At 55.3% G+C, this 20,756-nt stretch overlaps 3 protein-coding genes across 3 annotated transcripts; 1 reads left to right on the forward strand and 2 right to left on the reverse strand.

Moving 5' to 3' along the window:
• Positions 1 to 526: 526 nt before the first annotated feature.
• Positions 527 to 2,535, reverse strand: LBX2 (ladybird homeobox 2). Its single transcript, XM_012452164.2, has 2 exons — positions 2,331 to 2,535; positions 527 to 1,303 (listed from the first exon to the last, which is right to left on the reverse strand). The coding sequence occupies exons 1-2, from the start codon at positions 2,533 to 2,535 to the stop codon at positions 912 to 914; spliced, it is 597 nt and encodes a 198-aa protein (XP_012307587.1). The 3' UTR covers positions 527 to 911.
• A 5,646-nt stretch (positions 2,536 to 8,181) lies between these two features.
• On the reverse strand, positions 8,182 to 10,533 carry PCGF1 (polycomb group ring finger 1). Its single transcript, XM_012452163.3, has 9 exons — positions 10,402 to 10,533; positions 9,871 to 9,976; positions 9,561 to 9,713; positions 9,319 to 9,390; positions 9,090 to 9,195; positions 8,877 to 8,910; positions 8,692 to 8,778; positions 8,471 to 8,551; positions 8,182 to 8,329 (listed from the first exon to the last, which is right to left on the reverse strand). The coding sequence occupies exons 1-9, from the start codon at positions 10,492 to 10,494 to the stop codon at positions 8,282 to 8,284; spliced, it is 780 nt and encodes a 259-aa protein (XP_012307586.1). The 5' UTR covers positions 10,495 to 10,533; the 3' UTR covers positions 8,182 to 8,281.
• A 7,031-nt stretch (positions 10,534 to 17,564) lies between these two features.
• Positions 17,565 to 20,376, forward strand: TLX2 (T cell leukemia homeobox 2). The gene is made up of 3 exons (XM_012452162.2): positions 17,565 to 18,312; positions 18,739 to 18,976; positions 19,073 to 20,376. Exons 1-3 carry the CDS (start codon positions 17,922 to 17,924, stop codon positions 19,287 to 19,289), a joined length of 846 nt encoding a protein of 281 aa, XP_012307585.1. The 5' UTR covers positions 17,565 to 17,921; the 3' UTR covers positions 19,290 to 20,376.
• Positions 20,377 to 20,756: the final 380 nt, after the last annotated feature.

Genomic DNA, 20,756 nt, shown 5'->3' on the forward strand with positions numbered 1-20,756 from the left:
ATGGGGCCTGGCAGAGGTCTTCCAGGTAGGGGTGTGGCCTCTCTGGGTACCCATCTCTTTGCCTGTGTCTCAGCGGAGGGTTCTTTTGGCAGGATGGGGATAGGGTCAGGAACCCATTAACAAATGACCTATGGGTGGGGAAATTCATCAGTCAGTGGCCAACCTAGAGATTAGAATCAAGGTCTCCCAGGTGGAGGCTGATCAGAGCACTGGTGGAGTTCTGTGACCAAAGGCATTAAGTAGGTGGGCCAAGGCCCCACGGTCTTCACTCAGGCCTGGTGACTTCCCCTTGGTAGGTTGATAAGCATCAGCTCTGAAGGCAGGCTGGATACTGGGTCCAAAACCTGACCTCAGGGTTCTTTGTTAATTATTACCTACCTTAAAGGGTTGCTACAAGGGCTAAAGGAAACATTGCTTTGAAAGCCCTGGCACAGTGCCAAGTGTGAATCTCCATACCATTTAACAGATTTTACTGTTCCTGGCGGGGATAGAGGCATGGTGCGGGCATCTGGATAGATGCGGTAGTCTCAACTTTATTCTCAGATACTGGGAAAGGTATCCTAGACAACATAGTGGGACCTCCTCTCTAAAATTTTTTTTTAAAAAATTAGGCTGGCGTGATGCTACACACCTGTAATTCTAGCTACTTGGGAGGTTGAGGCAGGAAAATCGCTTGAGCCCAGGACATTGAGGCTGCAGTGAGTGGTGATGGCTCCACAGCACTCCAGCCTGGGGGACAGAGCGAGGCCTGGTCTCAAACAGACTTGCAAAAATCCGGGAAAGGTGAGCGTCTAGACTGGGTGGGAAGAGGCCCAAGTAGACCTTCCTCCACCCTGAAACTCGGACAAGAGGCAGAGCTCGAGGTGAGGAGTGCGGGGCCCCAGAACCCAGGGCTGGCGGCGGCTCTGTCTTCAATCGTCCACCTGTATCTCCTCGTCTGACGGCTGGAGCCCGGTGTCAGGGCCGGCAGGACCTGGGCGGAGGCCGGGGTCTGGAGTGCCGTCGGGCAGTGCTAAGCTGCACAGGACTTGGGGAGACAACGTGCGTAGCGAGGCGACGTCGGCACGCATCTCCTCCACGTCACGCTTGAGTTTGGCTCGCCGGTTCTGGAACCAAGTGACCACTTGTGCGTTGGCCAGGCCGAGTCGCGTAGCTAGCCCGTCTCGCTCTGCCGGTGCCAGGTACTTCTGGAAGACGAAGCGCCTCTCCAGCTCCAGCACCTGTTGAGCGGTGAACGCCGTGCGTGACTTGCGCCGTTTGCGGCCAGCCGGGCCAAGGCCCAACGCGTCCGGGGCTGACCTGCCTGCGGGGATAGGGAAGGGGTCAGTTTCCAGCCTGCGGGAATCTGGCCGCGGCCTGGAAAGAAAAGCTGGGGATGGGGTCGGGCCGGTGGTAGTGGGGGAAGTAGGAGGAGAGCCAGGAAGGCAGATGGGGACCAGAATTGTGATCCCTTACCAAGAGTCAGGCCCAGGTGGGGAAAGGGGGTGCAAAGCGGTCTGGCCACAGGGGTGCAAGAGGCAGCAGGCTGAGGGCGTGTTGCTGGGCCAAGGGAGTGGAGGAAGGGAGCGACGGTCCAGAGGAGACCCGGTGCAGGGTCAAGCCTTCTGGGGTCGAGACTTTGAGGCTTTTAGGATCCTCAGGCTGAGCAGATTGAGGGTGACACCAGAGGCAAGTGAGTCTGGGTAGCCGACCCAGCATGGGGATGGTAACAAGATCATGCTGGGTCGGCTAGATCATGCCCTTCCGTGGATCGGGTCGCGTATTCGGCTTACACTTCCTTAGTGACGCCAGAGCCCTCTCCTTGAGCCCAAAAGGGAGAGAATGAGATACAGAGAGCGAGGAAAGGCAGAGTGCGGAGTTCAGTGCCCAATGCCGCGCCAAGGACTTTCTGCTGCTTGGCTTCCCTCGAGAAGAGAGTGGTCTGGAGCAGAGCTTGGTCACCCGAGAGACTGGACCCTAGCTTTCAAGCGCTTTCTGTGCTGCCCTTGCAGGCTCAGTCGTTTACCGCCTGCAGCTCAAGTCTTTTGTCTCTTTCCTGGCTTTCTCTATCGCGATTGCCCCACCTACGGGGAACAGAGCAACAGGTCGCTCAGTTAGCGACAGTCTGCCTTTTCCCCGTCGCACTGGCGGCCTTCCGGAACCGCCATGGAGCCTGAGGACTAACGGAGAAGAAGTGAGAAGTTGCAGGTGCGAGTCCTGGCACGTGGACTGAGGACAGGGCGGATTAGGGTGGCTGGGCTGGGTTGGGACGAAGGTTTGAGACTGGGAATCAGAAGGAGAGAGGTGGGGAAAAGGCCAAGTCGGAGTCCGCGACTTTGCCGGCTCTATACCTTTAGAGGGCTGCGGAGCGCGCACGTCAAATCCGCGGAAAGTTTTATTCGTTAGCTCCTCCAGCGCGCACAGCGGCGACGTTGGACCTGGACCTGACTCTGGAAGCTGCGGCATAGAAGGTGCTCGGGGGACCATGCGCGAGGCTAGGATGTCTGCGATGCTGAAGAGTGTCCGGGGTGTTCGGGGCTCGCGTCCAGAATTCATGTCCGGCCAGGCTGGGGAGGTCCCGCTGCCCGCTGCGCTTGGCTTGGCAGCCGCCTGGGCCCCAGCACTCGGCTCCCGATCCGGGCCCCCAGCCTCGGACCCGCCCTCGGCGCTGGGCCCGAATCCCGTGTGCCCCTCCTCCTGAGCCCCCACCTCTCCACCCCGGGCCGTGGTGGGTCTGGAACTCCTAGATGTCCAGGGAGGGTATTTCTCCAGGCTGAGGCAGGAGCGGAGAGCAGAAGCCGACCAAATTACCCATCAGACCAGGGCCGCGGGGCTGCTCTGGGCTGCAGGGCGCTGCACGGTGCACAGTCAGGCCGGGCCGTACCTCCAGACACTGTATGCCGCCAACTCCCCGCCTAGCCGCCGCTCTGGCTCATAAACTCGTAGACGATGAAATTGCTTTCCCCAGCGGCTAGGGATTTGCAAAGTTCTAAAGAAGGATATCAGGGCCGACTGTGCAGGGATCTTTGATCCCAGCTAGGACGTCAGTCTCCTAACCTGGCCCACTAACCTCTTCCCCACTCCACCCCTGAGAAACGTTGTTTAAAAGGTCCTGGCGGCTGGAAGTGATTAGTGCTGCGTGGGTCGATGGCGCAACACTTGAGAGTTGCGCTTGGGAGGATGCAGCCTGGCAGAGCGACTGCAACCGGGAATAGTGAGGATGCCAGGAGGAAGCAAGTACAGGTGAATGGGCCCGAGGCTTCCCCACCTGACGAAGTTAGAACACAAAGAGAAGCTGCCGGGAGACCCGGGCCCGCAGAAGAGAAGACTGAGGGAACTCTGAGCTGGTGCAAATGCCCAGGAGGGGTCTTTGTCAGTGAGGCCTGGCAAAACCAGTCAATTTTGTCTGTCTTTTCCTTCTTTTTATTAAGCTCCCATAGTTCAGGTATTTATGGTTTCCCTAGCCTGCAGAGGCTGAGAAACTTTCACTCCCCATAGAAGAGAGACTTGAAGGGCAGACTTCACAGACCCAACTGGATCATGAGATAGGCATTCCTGACAATCCAGGTGCTAATTGTGAGGCCTGGATTAAATTCTCATTCCTGTTTAATCTGGGTCCTGTTTATCTCCCTTCTCTCCCACACCTATTCTGGTCCTGGGCTCATACCTGGGTAAGCACCCACAGCCCTCCTGTGTAGGAAGAAGGCAGCTCAGGAACAGCGGGGCTTCAGCAGTGGAGGCCCAGCAAGATACAGGTTTTGTTCCTACATTCCACCCCAAATAGCTGGAGGATTCACAGCCCAGAGGCAGGGAAGCCCTGCCACTCCTGAGGAGCTTGCTGCTTTGCTGCCCAGGGAAGTCAGAAACTGATATGCTTTTGGTTTTTTAAAACAGTGCCACGAAGAAGCAGGCCAGTCCTCCTGGACTGTCTGTTATGTCACTTTCCTTGTAGACTGCTGTATCTTCCACCATCTGTGCAGTGTCCACCTATTACTTGGGGCAACTGCAGCATGCAGTTTGGGTTCCCTAAGTAGGGCTTAGGAGATCCAAGGCAACTGGGCCAAAGACTCCCTGACAAAGATGGAAAAGCACCTTGATAGGGTCTTCTGGGTAAAGGCCTTACTCCAACAAACCCTCTCCACCACCCATAACATTCACATAATGCCCTCCTGGAAAGCTGAGCAACACACTTAAAGCCTGATGGGCCATTGCTGATCAAAGAGCAGAGCCAGGCGGCTGCAGTGGAAAGCTGAGCTGCCTCAGGACCTTGTTAAATGGTTATTAATGGTGAGGGGCAGGGGAGGGCCTGGAGAGATCTCTGGGCTATGGGCCTCAGCCCTGGAAACCATCCTAGTGGTTTCACTTAATGTACAATAAAGCAGCTCCCTGGAGGCAGCAGGAACTGCCCCAATGCATCCCAGGCATGTCACCAAGCAGACACTGCAAGCTTCACTCATTCATCCTCTCTGTGACTTTTGTGTCTGTCTCTACCTCTGCTCTCAATTACTTGTGTGTGTCTATGAGGAGTGTGGGGCTCTCCTGATGGGCCTTTGCCACCCCTTCCATCTCTCCCGCCTAGTTCTCCCCTCTGTAGCTGGGCTCAGGTACTGGGATTGGACAGCCCCCAAACATGAGTTTGGGGGAGGAGATGGAAGTGGAGACTAGCAAAGGGAGGAGGAGGCCCAGGAGATCAGAGGCCCCACTAAGGTCGTCATAGCAGCCAGGGACTAGTCCAGGGGATCGAGGGGCCACAGAAGGGGAATTTTCCCAGTGAAGTATCTGGAATTTGAGCTGGGGCGAAACTGGATCCACAGAGGAGGGTAGGAGGAGGGTGAGTGATTAATGAGGAAGATTAAGAGATTAAACCTTTTTCTGGTTTGGGGAGGGGATACTCAGCTGTCTCATAGGCTACCCCGCACACCAGCGTGGAAGCCCAAGCATGGAAGCTCCCGGGTGCTTGCTTCTTCCCACCCACTGGTGGAACCCTCTCTGTTCACAATCCTTCCCAAGTGATGCATGGAGGCCTTCAACCACTGCCCACGACAGGCCAACGGGGTTTCCTTCCCTGTCATTCTCAGGCAATCTCTTGTGTTTTCCGCCTTCTCAGATTCCTTTTATGGTCCTTTCAGACAATTCGGGAGTCCTGCACTCCCTCCACTTGTAGAGATCTCCACATTCCAAGTTCGCTGTCTTTGGAAGGCACCCCATTCTCAAGAAGGCTTCCTCACACTTCCCCTTCAGATTTCCCATTCTCATCTCCCAGCCCTACCCCACCTTATCTTGCATCCACCACACCCCATCGGCGTGTTCCTCCACCCCAGGCCGCCCCCGCTCGACCCCCGTTCCCCACTAGTGGCAAGGAGGCCAGCTCAATAAACGACCTTTAGTCTCGGATTGCTCGCCCCGTACATTCCACTGAATTCTGTGAATGTGTAGGAGGGTTGGAGGACCCTCAGAATAACCCCCTTGGGGCGGTGGACGAGGACAATCTCAGCGAAGAGCTGACCCCCCTCCTCCCCACCCTCAGGAGAGGTTCGTGAACCAGAGTGAGAGGGAAGTGGGAGTTCAGGGAGGAAAGTCCAGGCGGAGGGGCGTGAGGCGGGGCGTCCGTCCGTCAGGCACACTTCTGGGATTGTTTTTTCAGAAAGTGCTATTGCGGAGTGAACCGATCCAGACACTTATATTTTAGCTTCGTGACTTTGGGGGCGGCAGGCCTGTGAGTTGTTTTCGGCCCTGGACGCTGTTTTGTGAAGATCTCTGCGCGCCCAATGCCACCCACCCTGGGGGCGTGCGGGCAGGGAAGCAGCCAGCGGTGGGAAACTCGTACACTCTCCCCCACACTCTTCTCCTCCTACTCCCCGACTCACTCACTTCTAGGGACGTCTTTTTCCCCATCAAGCCCCGGGAAAGACGGGCCGGGCTGAAAGAGGGACCCGTCCTCCTCTGTGCCAAAGGCAGGAGGAAATCCTGGTGCTGTCGCCTTTGGGTGTGAATCCCGGAAATGGCGGAGGTGAGGAAGGTGGGCATGGGCAAGGTTTGGTCCCCAGGGGAGAACGGACGCCTTCTCCCGGAAGCGCAGCACAGCCGAGCGCGCCCGGGAGGGCAGACGGCACCCTAGGGTGGTCCTGCCGCCGCCTCTCCTAGGACTCCGGAGCGCCGCGCCGCGTCCGGGCGTATTCTCAGTCGCGCGAAGCCAGAGAGCACCCTGGGCGCGATTCTCCCTCCCTGGCACAGATGGAGACCCGAGTGACCCCGGCGTGCAGGTGGGCGTGGGGAATGGACCCACAGTCCCGGGACTCGCGGCGCGGAGCCCGCAGCTGGCCAGCTTCAGCCACCTCGGGAGATGCAGCGCAGCTGCCGCCGCTGACAGACAACACCAAGACTCGGCTGGGCCCCACCCCAGATCCCGCCTGAGAGCCTTCGGCGCTGCTCGGCCTCAAGGCGTGTGTCACCAAGGGCCTCGTCCCTTGACTTGGTCCTCACGGACTCCGGCCTCGGGCCCATTATTCTTCAGACCCCGCCTTTTCGACGCCGAGCTGCCGCCCAGCCCCAGCGGGAGCGCCTTCCGAGGAGATCTAGTCCGACTGTCCAACTCCCGCAGCTGCTCGGCCCCAGCAAAGCCCCCAGGAGCATTTCTACTTTCCCTCGAGCCCAAGCCACTCCCTTGTCACTCCTAGGAAACTCCTTTTTGCCCAAAAACTCCTGGAGGAAAGCCCCGGGCGCCACGTACTCGCCCGGACCGCGAAGCCCAGAAAGCTTCAATTCGGAGGAAAGGGAGTGGGGAGCACTAGGCTGGGGTGTTCCTGGAGGAGGTCGGGGAGGGGGTTAGTGGGGGAGACGCATTCCAGGCTGGAGGCTTGGAAACGTTTGGAAGCTTTGCTCATCTTGGAGACCATGTGAGGAAAGAATAGTACCCAGGCCGTCCGCGGTGTCCCTACCCGGGTCCCCGTCAGTGTCCTACGCACTCTAGCTCTTCCTCAGCGTCTGTAGCCTCTTCCTCCGCCTGGAGAGGCGGAGGTCTCCCGGAAACCGAGTCTGACTGTGGCACCCTAGAGCGTCCAATGTGAGCTCAGTTTCTTCCCCCAAGTCTGGAGTTTTCTTACCCAGCTGAGGCCGCCTTCACTGTACCCACTTCCTGGCTGCCGCCCCGTCCTCTGCCACCCGGTGATTAGCGCCTTCAGCCCTCACCAGCTTCGCATAACCAACCCCTAGAGGCTGTGGAGTCAGACAGGCCAGGGTGGGACATAGGTTTTTAACTCGGATTCTGTCTACACACATGCTATGCCTCCATACGGTTTGTCCCAGAGTTGGCAGATGGCCGGCTACCTTCAGGAACTCTTTGCTTTGGTCTCTCTCTGTCTGTTCCTGTCCTAGTTGGGCAAGTTTCTAGCTACCCCAATGAGAGAACCGTAGAACAAGGACGTTAGTATGGCATACAGACAATGAATGTTAGCTGATTTATCAATGGAGTTGGTGCTTTGCAGCTTCCCTCTTATTCCTTGAAGCTGCCCTTGCTCTCCTCCTCAGTTACCCATTCCCCACCCTAGCTTCTAGTCTCAGTCACCAAGTACTTGCTGAATCCTGAAGGGACAGCCAGGCCTCCATTTCTGACAATCCCTGTGGCCCCACCCCACTTGTGTTTTAGACTTCTACCTCTTTTTTGTCAATATCCACCCCCCAAGTTATAAAACTATAGAGCAATTCTTTGGATTTTTTTTTTTTCTTTTTTAAAGATGGGGTTTCACCATGATGGCCAGGCTGGTTTTGAACCCCTGACCTCAGGTGATCCACCCATCTCAGCCTCCCAGAGTGCTAGGATTACAGGTGTGAGCTACCACGCCCAGCTTGGATTTTTCTTTAAAATATTGCACTTCTTCAATCCTACAGCAGCCACTGTTCAACTCTAGCCTTCTTCTCACCACTGTTGAATTAGGACACCTCCTCACAGGCCCACACGGTATGCTGCAGCATACAAGGACAGCTGAGAGCTCCCCTCCAGGAAGCCTTCCCATCACCAAAAAGAGTGGTGTGGGTGGCCTGGTTTCACACATATAGGGATCCTGTACCCTGCTCCTTTGGCAAGACATTGAGGGCCCATGGCCATAGAGGACAAGCCCTCCTTCACTACGAAACTCAGAGGATTTTTGAGGAAGGCAGGACACATCATGAGTGTAAGGTAGGAAGAATAAGGAAGAAGAGAGATGCTTTTTAAAAGTTTTTATTTCAAAAAATAAAGCTGCAGTTCATTTCACATAAATATCTGGGAAGGGAAGGGGAGTAGGATGGGGTAGGGGCTTAGCCCCTACCTCCTCTTCTCTTTCACACTGTATTGTAAAACCAAAGGGGAAGGCTAAGGAGAGAATGAGGAAGAAGTAGTCAGTGGGGAGTGTTCTCATATTATCCAAAGGGCCCCTCAGTCCACCCTTCCCCTGGGAACTGCGGGTTGGTTGGGGGTAATGTGAAGTGGGGTGGGGAGGGTGGCATGGCTCACCTTGCCGAACCAGCGGGAGAGCCATATCTGCTTCATTGTCATGTGATCAGGAAGAACTTCATTGTCAAAAAGCAGCTGCACCTAGGAGGGAGATGGGGGCATAATTTTAGGAACTTTCTGGCAGGTCAATAACTACCCTGGTCCACCCTAGACTCTGTCCCTCCTTTAAGGAAGGAAAAAGCCTCTTTTTCCCCAAAAAAGCTTACTGTGGGACTACTCACATGCTGAGGGTTTAGCATCAAGCGGTGACACAGGACCCTCCGGAGATGGCGTACCTCAGCTCTAACAGAACATCGGACATACTTGTTCTGGGAGCAGGGAGGGGAGGGAAGAGGGCAAGATGTGTGAGGGAGGGGCCGTAGGAGGTGAGTCTCCTTAGAGAGGCCCTCCCCTCAGCCCTTCTCACCTGCAGGATGCTTTTATTCTTGTCTTTGCCAGAACTGGGGGGAAATAGACACAGGTTAAGGAACTCTATCTTTCCTCCTCTCCCCGTCCCAGAGCCATGATATACTCTCTTCAAAGGGATAGGATTCCTCACTGCTTAGCCTCTCCCCCAGACCCTCCCTGGCTCTGGGCCATTGGCACTGTCACCTCCTGCAACCCCTGATCTGCTCCTCACCTCAGCCGCTCCAGGCACAGGCTCAGCTGCTCATCATAGCGATAGTAGTGGGCTTTAGAGTGGTCAAAGCTGCTGAAGGGGAGGCCAAGGTTGCTCAGTGCTGGCTCTGAGAAAGATAGGGTACTGAGGTGGCTGGTGGCACATATTCCATACCCCTCTTTCCACAGAGAGCAAAACTGGGCAAGAAGAATAGTCTGGGGGCTTTGCCCTCCCGCGGCCAAGGACATACCTTCCCCACTGGGCTGGGTGACCCGGTCCAAACCTCGAGACTGGTAGAATTCCCGAATCCGTTTCTCTTCACCTAAAAGAAGGTGAAGTATGAGAATAAAGTATTAGCCCTCCCTCACTCTTTGTCCTTCCCTCATCTTTGGCCTTCTGCCTACATGATTCCCACCAAAGACCCTGTCACCTCAAGCTGCCATTCAGCAATTAGTCCTCAAGAGGCCCCTCAAAGTCAGGTTGGTCACTCACTGTCTTGCAAACCAGGCACCAGCTTGTACACGATGTCTTGCATGACCCGGTCCAGTTTGAGGTTGAGCAGTGGCTGTGTCTCGTGGATCTTGATGTTGCACATGGGGCAGTACTTGCTAGTTTGAAGGTACTTCACAATACAACTCTTGCAGACTGCAGGAAGAGAAAAGCAGATTCTCATGCCCTCTGGAAACTGGATTCAGGGGCTGGGTGGGGTGCCTGGATGCGTGGGGCAGGCCGCACAGAAGCTGGCAGTCAGGCTGGTGAAGACTAGGGACTGGAAGAACTAGGCAGTTTCCAAGGCACTCACAAGTATGAAGACACTCTGTAATAGTGGTGGCATCCACGAAGTAGCCGGCACATAGGCAGCAAACGATGTGTTCATTCAAGTCTTTGATCTTCACTCGAACCTCCTCCTGAAGATACACCCTCCGTCACCAATCATCCACCCTCAACCCCCAACCCGTGCGCCTTCCCACCCTGGGGGTCTCCTTCATCACACTCCACGGCCAAGCCCAGCACCCTGAGCCCTCAGCCGGGAATTAGCTCCTGGGGGCTGGCACTCCTCCTCCGCCCAGCAGAGGGCTCCGAGCACAGCGGGGGCTTCCCTCACGTGGACTCGCCTGACCCTCCTTTCCCAGGGGAGACTACACGACGTCGGCTACACAATGCGCAGGCGTCCTAACCGGAGTGTGGCAACCCGACTGCAATTACGCAGGCGCATTGGGCCCTCTGTCTCTGCGCAGGCGCACTGGGCGCCCGGCCAGCCACCGCCCGTCCTCTAGCCTGCCCCAGTTCGCACCGCTGGCCGACCACAGCTGTAACCCTGCCGCCCTTGCACCTCGTTCCGTAGCGGGTCCATCTTGTACACTGACTGGAGCTGGTTCCGAAGCCTCATCGCGATCGCAATCTGGCCCCCCTGAGGAGACGCCATCTTAAAGGCTGATCCCAGCCTGCCACTTCCGGTGCCGCCTGCGGGGCGGGACTTGTCTCCCAGCAACGAGGTTCTAGGTCTTTTCGGATTCGCTCACCCTCTGTAAGGCCCCGCCCACGTCCCTTTCTCCCCGTGTGCTCACCTGAGCCCCACCGGCCCCTCCCCTCCTCAATCCGTAATTAAGGAGTGGGGGGGGAGCATAGGGAAGGGTCCTATCTCTCCAACCTCCTGTGGGAATCATCATAATGGACCCAATGAGACCTCAAGACTAACTTTTGGAGCCTGCGAAAGACTGCCCCCTCCTACCCCGAAAGGCCCGGCAGTCTGTGCCCGCTACCCGCTCAGGGTCTTCGGTCTTCTGTGACAACGACCCTACTGAAGCCCCTCCTGGGTCCTCTGCTAGTAATGCCGTCCTGTCGGCGTCCGCGTAGCTGAGCTTCACCCAGATGGCGGGCCTTCTCCCGGCTTCGCGGCGGGAGTTTCTCGGGCTTTGCAGACTCTCGGAGAGGGTGCGGGGGTATGGGGAGGGAGAGACCCCCAGGGACTTTGTAGTGATCTTATCCCCCCATTCTCCCCCTGCTGCCGGGGTTGGGGGGGCAGGCCCTGGTTAATGATGATGATTTAATCATCGGCGCCTGCGGAGGCCTGGGACAGACTAATGCAGAGCAGATGCCGAAGGAGGAGGGGAGGACGACTAGGACACTGCCACACACAGACACACTTAGGCAGCGAGCGCCTGTAGTAGCATAGGCCCAGCCCCGCACTTAAGGAGGACGTGGAGTGCCCGAGAGCTTACACCGCCGGCCCTGGGTATTTAAAAAAGAATAAATTAGCTATGAGTTATTAACAGCAAATGCAACTGGAGATTCGAGAAGGGAGGGATTCCAATGGAGACCTCAAAAAGGCTTTCTAGAGAAAAGTGGGACTTTGGGCACAATTTAGACTTGGGGAAGGGGTGGAAGTGTGGTGGAACAGAAAAGAAAGGACGTGGAGGGAAATGACCAGAGGACAGGAAAGAGGCCAAGATGTAGATTTGAGAGTGGTGATAGAAAAAGCAGGGCTGTAAAGAGTTGTGATTTTTAGCCTGAGGGCAATTGGGAGCTAGGGGACTTTTTTGAAGGGAGGAGGTTATCCTGTGACAGGGACATTTTTGTTCACTTCTCTTCAGAGTGAATATGTAGCAAGAAGTTATGAGATTAGTGATTAATCAACTATTCTTTACAGCCACTATTTACCTACTTCCCTGGTCCAAGCCACTATAATCTATTGTCTGATTGTAGTGGTTTCTTGACTGTTTTCCTTGAGTCCCCCTTCACCTGTTCTCAACATAACAGCTCAGTACTGTTTCTCAGTGCTGGTGATTCTGATAAAACATGGAACACAAAGTACACAGGACAATTTTTGAGGTGTGGAAATGTTTATTATTTATTTATTTGAGATGGAGTTTCATCTTGTTGCCCAGGCTGGGGTGCAATGGTGTGATCTTGGCTAACTGCAACCTCTGCCTCCCAGGTTCAAGTGATCCTCCTGCCTCAGCCTCCCGAGTAGCTGAGATTACAGGCACCCACCACTACACCCGGCTAATTTTGTATTTTTATTAGAGACGAGGTTTCTCCATGTTGGTCAGGCTAGTCTGGAACTCCCAACCTTAGGTGATCCACCTGCCTCAGCCTCCGAAAGTGCTGGAATTACAGGCATGAGCCACCGTGCCTGGCCATGTTGGTTTCATGGGTATATACATATGTCAAAACTTATCAAACTGTACACTTCAAATATGTGCCGTTTATATGTCTATTACACCTCAAGAAAGCTATTAAAAAGTTGAAAAATTGGCCGGGTGCGGTGGCTCACGCCTGTAATCCCAGCACTTTGGGAGGCTGAGGCAGGTGAATCACGAGGTCAAGAGATCGAGACAATCCTGGTCAACAAGGTGAAACCCCGTCTGTACTAAAAATACAAAAATTAGCTGGGCATGGTGGTGCGCGCCTGTAGTCCCAGCTACTCGGGAGGCTGAGGCAGGAGAATTGCTTGAACCCAGGAGGTGGAGGTTGCGGTGAGACAAGATCGCGCGATTGCACTCCAGCCTGGGTAACAAGAGCGAAACTCCGTCTCAAAAAAAAAAAAAAAAAAAGTTGAAAAATTAGGTTGTTTCTTTTTACTGTTTAAAACCAGTTGAGAGCTTCCCTTTTCAATCAGAATAAAAGTCAAAGTCAAAATCTTACAGTCTTGGATACACCAAGATATCCTTCCACTATCTTCCCAACTTGAAATGCTTAGATATCCAAAATGGCTCCCTCCTTCTTTTAGGTCTTTACTCATGAGGCTTCTGTGATCACTCTAGATGAATAACAACTCACCACCCCTTTTACTTCCTTGATTATTTTTGGTTAGCATTGATGAGCATTCTTAGCATCCATTGTTATTTAATATACATTTCTAATATATTAGAAATATTTTCTAGTTATTTTCTGAAAATATTTTCTAGAAAACATATTTCCTTTTTTTTTTTGAGATGGAGTCTCGTTCTGTCTCCCTGGCTGGAGTGCAGTGGGCAGTGGTGTGATCTCGGCTCACTGCAACCTCTGCCTCCCAGGTTCAAGCGATCCTCCTGCCTCAGTCTCCTGAGTAGCTGGGATTACAGGCACATGCCACCACACCTGGCTAATTTTTGTATTTTTAGTAGAGATGGGGTTTCAGCATGCTGGCCAGGCTGGTCTTGAACTCCTGACCTCGTGATCCGCCCACGTAGGCCTCCCAAAATGCTGGGATTACAGGCATGAGCCACTGCAACCAGCCTATAGATCCTTGTTTTTAATCCGCCTTTTCTGCTAGAATATAAGCCTCTCAGTGGCTGGGATTGTTTTCCTCTCTTGTGTTCACAGATACAGTTCCAGTGCCATGTGCATAGTAGGTGTTCAATTACAATTTTCTAGATGAACACGTGAATGAATCCAAGTGGTGGTGCTAACAGCCTCAATTAGGGTTTTAGCAATGTCAATAGAAAGGAAGGGCTGTACCTGAAACATTTCAAAGGAAAGTATAATAGGAGGAAGTAGCCAGGAACCTGCCTTGGTAGGCCTGGGCAAGAAAGTGAATGAAGAGCTTTGGAGGGAAGCTTGTCCTCTAGCCTGCTGGACTTAAGGTGGCTGCAGGGAAGTAGGGGGAGCTGGTCAGAAGGCTAGGAGAGTGAGCGGTGGGGCTGAAGTGTCAAAACCAGGGATGGAGGTCTCAGAGTTATTTGGCTGGATATGAGAGTTGGGACTTTTGGAATGGGTGAAACTTGAGCAGATGTAGAGATAAAGAAAGTTTAAGGCCTGGTGTGGTGGTTCATGCCTGTAATTCCAGCACTTTGGGAGGCTGAAGTGGGTGGATACTGGAGTCCAGGAGTTAGAGACCAGCCTGGGCAACATGGTGGGACTCCATCTCTACAAAAAGTACAAAAATTACCCTGGCGTGGTGGTATGTACCTGTAGTCCCAGCTACTTGGGAGGCCGAGGTGGGAGGATCACTTGAGGAAGCAGTGAACTGTGGGAGGTTGAGGCAGCAGTGAACCATGATCGTGCTACTGCGTGCCTGAGTGACAGAGTGAGATCATGTCTCTCTCTTTTTTTCTTTACTTTTTCTTCTTTTTTTCTTTTTGAGGTGCTTTTGTGTAAAAGATCCTGTCTCTTTAAAAAAAAAAAAAAGAAAGAAGAAAGAAAGCTTAAGTCTGAGCTCTGAAGAATCCTCACAGTCTTCAGTGGAAGAAGCAAAATCAGTGGAGGAAAGACATAAGTGTGACTAAGATGTGGAATAACATAATATTACAAAAGCCAAAAGAAGGGACACTTTAAGAAATGGTTGATGATCAACAAAGTAAAACATGACAGGGAAGTCCTAGAGGAGAGATACTGAACACTGGAGCTCTCTGAGAAAGGGTTACTATAGTGAAGGCAGCTTGCACTGGGTTAAAAGAAGACTAAATGATGAGGAAATGGAGGCAGTAGGCATGAGTACTAACAAGGAAACAAAAAGCATTATCTCTCTTGAAGAGTCAGGCAAAGATTTGTCCAGATGATAAAGATCTGAGACAGCTGAGGTAGGAAAGACTAAGTTGATGAGAGCCACGGACACACAGGACATGGTGAGACAGATCCAAAGCAGTATGTATGAGGGGGTACTCATCACAGCACCTCTATCTTCAACATAAACCAGCAGGAATCATCATTTCCCTGTGAATCAGAGACATGGAGGCAAGAAAGGACATTTCAAGCCAGGTTGGGGTGGTGGTGCACACCTGTAACTCCAGATACTCAGGAGGCCAAGGTGGGAGGATTGTTTGAGCCCAGGAGTTTGAGGCCAGCCAGCCTGGGCAATATAGCGAGACTCTGTCTCTTAAACGAAGAGAAAGTCCTAAGACTGTGGTTTGGTTGACATAACTGGATACCATCTGTTCTTGAAGTGGGGCATTAAAATATTTTTAAAACTCTCCAGAACACTTGTATGAACTACTGAGTTTGTGACCATTCTCCTTAAATTATTAGTTGGACAGTCTCTGGCTGACAGTACCATCTGTGCTGACCTCAAAAGGTGGGGGTGTACGGGTCTGCATGACGTTGCCTTTTTTTTCATTTATTGATTCATTCATTGATCATTCAAGGAGGATTTATTTAGGTTGGCTGGAGACACACTGGTTATCCTGCTGCCCGCCCCCCCCGCCCCCCCCCCCCCCGACTCACCCTTCAGAGCAGAGAAGGACTAGCAAACTTCTAACCTGTACACCAATCCCCTACAGAGACTTTGTAGGGGATTTGTAGGGGATTCTTTGCTGTCTCCCTAGCTTCCCTGTTCCCATCTGGGGGAATCAGCCCTTGCTATCAAGGAAGATTTTTTGTTTGTTGGTTTTTGTTTGAGATGGAGTCTTGCTCTGTGTCCCAGGCTAGAGTGCAGTGGTGATCTCGGCTCACTGAAACTGCCTCCCAGGTTTAAGTGATTCTCCCGCCTCAGCCTCCCCAGTAGCTGGTTAGGTGCCTGCCACCATGCCCAGCTATTTTTTTTTTTTTTTTTTTTGTATTTTTAGTAGAGATGGGGTTTCACCATATTGGCCAGGCTGGTCTTGAACTCCTGACCTCAGGTGATCTGCCCCCACTTGGCCTTCCAAAGTGCTGGGATTTTAGGCATGAGCCACCGTGCCTGGTCTGAAGAGTTTGACTAAACAGGTTCATGCTTTCTTGCAACCCTCTCTACTGCTGAGAAAAGTGCATGGGTTTCTGTAAAGGGACGGGGAGGTGATAATGTGTGTCTTCTCCATCAACATGAATTGATGTTAAATTGGTAGGAGCCCCCAACGTCTTTCAGAATGGGCTGTGAGTAGGGCTGAGGAGGAACTGGACAAATTGGATAGTAGAGGTGGTCAAGGTGGGGGAGGTTGTCACATATTAATGCCCACTGTTCCTCTCACTGCCTCCTATCCCATTTATGGTTCACGTCCTCTAGACATAAGGCTTCTAACAACACTGGCGTGCTGGTGGAGAGAGCTCACTCTTCTTTCTCTTCCTACCCAGATGCCCAAATATTCCTGGTTCCCAGGGGAGAAAAGACCCCCTCACCCTGCCCCAGGCACCAGGCTGCCAGCCCATCTGCTGGGAAGAAAGGAGGGGGCAGAGTCTTTCCCATGGGATCCTGGAGAATCAGTTTGAAGATGTGTGCTTTCAGGGAGCTCCAACTACTAGACTTACAAGGCATTTCGGTTCAGACGGGAAACCACCAGGATTGAGCTGAACATGGGGTGGGCTGGGGACTAGAGTAGAGGGCTCACACAGCTGGGTACCTTTGGCCACCACGTGCCGGAGGTTGGCTAGCTGCTCGTTGGTGCCCACCCGCCACCGCAGGATGGTAGAAGCACCCCCCTCTCTGAGCCCAGTCTCACCGGCTCAGAGGCGCCAGGCCCCCCCCAGGGGCCGGGGCGGGCCGGGGAAGGTAATGTAATTCCGGCCCAGCTAACCCGATTACTGCGGCCTGCACCGGGCAGGGCGGCGACGGGGGCGGGTCTAAGGCTCAGGGGCCCGCCCGGCTGGGGTCCCATCCCTAGGAAGGACGCAGAGTTCACACACTCCCAGCTCCTGGATCTACGGCCAGAGGTCACAAGGTCACCAAGTGGCTTGGGTCTTTCCCCACCTCCCTTCTCTGACAGCTCCAGGCCATTTTCTGAGTTTGGGTGGGGTAAAATGTTTGTGGGAAACAAGGCAGCCAGGATTCAACCAAGGCCTCAGTGAGGTCCCACGTGTCCCCTGTGGTGAGATTTAGCCCTCCCAACATTGAGAAGGAAGAGTGTGAGAGCAGACTTCCTAGGCACAGAATTGAGGGGCAGAGTCCCGCATTGGGGATTCCCTGCCCTTGGGGTCCGGGGTAGAGCGCCAGCCCCAAGAACCCGCTGGCCTGATTTGGCCCGGGTTGAGCCAAGGGTCCGCTTTATACGGATTTCGGAAAATCGAAATTCTAAGAAACAGGACACCAATTACCGGTGCTCATAAACGGGGCCAGGGTGATCTACAGGAGAGGAAGGCCCACCAGAATCGCCAGCCCATAGCGGTCGTTCCCCGCCCTAGCCCCTGCCGTCTGCTTCTCACACCTGTTCTTTTCCTGGGCCTGCAGCTCACCAGGGGCCGTTCCCCAGCCCGTTCTTACGCAGCGAGGAAACCACAACGAGATTTGGTCTTCGAGGGCACTTAGGCGGGGACCACAACGAATCCGGGAGTTGGTCAGCAGGATCCATCGAGAGGCGAAGAGTGGGGGCTGGGGGAGGAGGCACCAGAGGAGGAAGCCGGTGAGGCGGAGGCAGCCCAAAGGCAGAAGCCAGCAAGGATGGAGGCGCCGTGAGCATCTCCGCTGACTCAGCGGCCCTTGCTCGGGCCCCTCCCGCGCTGAGCCTGGTTCCTAACACCCTAGCCCCCTGTCCCCCCGCCCCGCACATCTCCGCCGGCCAGCCTTCGCCCGGCGCTTGGCGCAAACAGGAGTCCCTTCCCCTTTAACTGCGGGGCCCCGCCCCTGCCCTACCCCCAGCCCCCGCTACCCACCCGGGCCGATCTGTCAGTCCCTGCCCCAGCCGGAGCTGGCCAACCCTCTCTACCCCGGACTTGGGCAGCGGCCCCGGCAGCCCAGCGTCTATCTGCGCTTGAGAGCTAGCAAGGAAGCTCCAGGGGCCCCAGCCGGCCGTGCTCCCCCGGGATGCAAGTCCCTGCGCGGACGCCCGGCAGCGGCTGGCACGGGCGCGGCTGCTCCGGGTGCACAGGGATGCTGCTGTTCCGGGGACCCCGGCGCCCCGCCTTGGCCAGACCCGTGGGCCCCTGAGGTCACTGTCTGGAGCGCGCCGCCGCCGGCTTTCTAGAGCTGCCCGAGGCATCTTCCCCAACCACCGAACCTCCGGCGGTTCTCCTCCGCCCGGACGGATGGAGCCGGGGATGCTAGGTCCACACAACCTTGCACACCATGAGCCAATCAGCTTCGGCATCGATCAGATCCTGAGCGGCCCCGAAACCCCGGGGGGCGGCCTAGGCCCGGGTCGTGCCGGCCAGAGTCATGGGGAGTTCTCAGGTGGATACCACGGAGCTTCGGGCTACGGTCCCGCCGGCTCACTGGCCCCGCTGCCCGGCAGCTCCGGAGTGGGCCCGGGCGGCGTGATCCGTGTCCCTGCGCACCGCCCGCTGCCCGTGCCACCGCCCGCGGGGGGGGCACCTGCGGTGCCTGGGCCCTCGGGTTTGGGCAGCGCCGGAGGCCTAGCGGGACTCACCTTTCCCTGGATGGACAGCGGCCGCCGCTTTGCCAAGGACCGGCTCACGGGTGAGGTTGTCTGACCCCTCCAGCTTCACGCCCGACTCTGATCCCGTCTCCTCATCTCTTAGCTTTCTGCTCCAACTCAAGGACCCCTTTTACACCTCCCCCCAGATCTTCCCAGGGGATCCTTCTCCAACTCGAATCTATGGGTCCTGCCGCCGAGAGGCGATGGGGAGGGAGCTGCCGTCCGTGCCCGCGCCCTCTTCTGCAGTCCCACTGTCCATGAGCGGGGAGGGTAGGGTGAAGTTATGGGGGACGTCTCTCCTGCATCCCAGGGGAAGGGCCTTTCTTGGCTATAGGCCTCGACTGACGCTTAGGGCCAGGGTAAGGACCGGGCGCGGGAGCTCTGCGGCATGGACAGCCGCGTGGTCCTCTCAGTGGCACCTCGGGCCACCCTGCAAACCCTGCCCTGCTCTTTCTTCCTCCCGGTAGCCGCGCTCTCGCCCTTCTCGGGGACGCGCCGCATAGGCCACCCCTACCAAAACAGGACCCCTCCGAAGCGGAAGAAGCCGCGCACGTCCTTCTCCCGCTCGCAGGTGCTGGAGCTGGAGCGGCGCTTCCTGCGCCAGAAGTACCTGGCCTCGGCGGAGAGGGCGGCGTTGGCCAAGGCCTTGCGCATGACCGACGCGCAGGTCAAAACATGGTTCCAGAACCGACGCACCAAGTGGCGGTGAGGCGCGGCGTGGGTGAGGGCGGACGGGGGTCCCTGGCCCAGTGAGAAACGAGGCGGGGGTGGCCCTGCTGACCCCGCGTCTCCCTCCCCTAGGCGCCAGACGGCGGAAGAGCGCGAGGCTGAGCGGCACCGCGCCGGCCGGCTGCTCCTGCACCTGCAGCAGGACGCGCTGCCACGGCCGCTGCGGCCGCCGCTGCCCCCGGACCCCCTCTGCCTGCACAACTCGTCGCTCTTCGCGCTGCAGAACCTACAGCCCTGGGCCGAGGACAACAAAGTGGCTTCTGTGTCTGGGCTCGCCTCGGTGGTTTGAGCGACGCCCGTCCGATCGGCGTGGAGCGCAGGGCCCGGAACGGTGGAGCGCGCAGCTGCCTGTGCCCATGGTCTGGTGGCAGCCGGGTGCGTGGGGAGCGGCAGCCCTTGAGGCTGTCGTCGAGGGCTCCTCCGCCACTGGCCGGCTCCCAGGCCAGCGTTGCGCGGATGCACTGCCAGCTAAGAGGTGGCTTTCCCGCCATTTTTCACTTCAAGGCCATTACGCCTCCGCTGGAACCAGAGGCGCCGAGAGGGCGGGACCTGTAGGACAGTAGCCAGTGAGGTGCGGGGATGGGGCCGGGCTGGCCAATGGGAGCTGCTTTAATGACGGACTCGGAATTCTCCGGCGGGTGGTTGGGAGCCGGGGCTCTGCGGGGCGCTGGGGATGCGGTGCCGATGGGGTCTGTACCAAAGGTGTGAAGGAAGGAAGACGCCAATGACGGCAGAGCGCTGGAGGGGGTGCTGGAGCGCGAGAGGCTGGTTGATTGTGACTGGAACCAGAGGATTGTCCACCCTGGGCCTCTCATCCCTCAACTGTAAAATAATCGCTAAGGATTTACTTCTTCCTGACTTTGAGCCTTGCATTGTCATATGTGTTCAGCCTGCTGGCCACATCCTGTGGCAACACGCCTGGGCAGGAGGCAAGTTGGATACTTATACACCCAACGAAAGAGAAAATCTAGAAAGAAAATCTGGCTCTGGTGTCACATTGGGACAGAGAAGGGAGAGGAGGAAACAATTGACAAAGTTAATGGTCCCAGTGGAGTTAGGGTGAACAGAATTTGGAAAATACTTTGGAAGTGACAAGCTTAAGAAGAATCAAAGGTAATTCCAAGACTGGAAATGTGCAGCCTCAGGAAATCAATGGTGCTGTGGATGCTGAAAGGGAAATTGGGAAGATTGGAGCAAGATTTACTGTATAGGCAAAACTAAATGTTATACCTACAGAGAATAAATCCTGGAGAAGTGCCTTTGAGGGAGATCAGCTGACATCCACATAGAGGTGGACCTAGATAGGATGAATGAGAACAGATAGAATCTCTGAGGGAGGAAACTGAGGAGAAAAGCAGAGTTCTAAGGACTAAACCTTTCCACCAAATTCAACAACTACATTTGCAATGTGCAAGATGATGGAGAATACCTAAGTCCAAGGGCAGGTGGGGCAGAGTGGCTCATGCCTGTAATCCCAGCACTTTGGGAGGCTGAGGAGGGAGGATCACAAGGTCAGAAGGTTGAGACCATCCTGGCTAACACGGTGAAACCCTGTCTCTACAAAAAATTAGCCAGGTGTGGTGGCACATGCCTATAGTCCCAGCTACTCTGGAGGCTGAGGCAGGAGAATTGCTTGAACCCAGGATGTGGAGGTTGCAATGAGCCAAGATCACGCTACTGCACTCCAGCCTTGGCAACAGAACAGACTCCATCTCCAAACAAAAAAGAAGTCTGAGGGCAGAAATCGGGGAGGGAA

This window comes from Aotus nancymaae, unplaced genomic scaffold, assembly GCF_030222135.1.
Source record: "Aotus nancymaae isolate 86718 unplaced genomic scaffold, 86718_ANA_hifiasm-v0.15.2.pri h1tg000017l, whole genome shotgun sequence".
NCBI lineage: Eukaryota > Metazoa > Chordata > Mammalia > Primates > Aotidae > Aotus > Aotus nancymaae.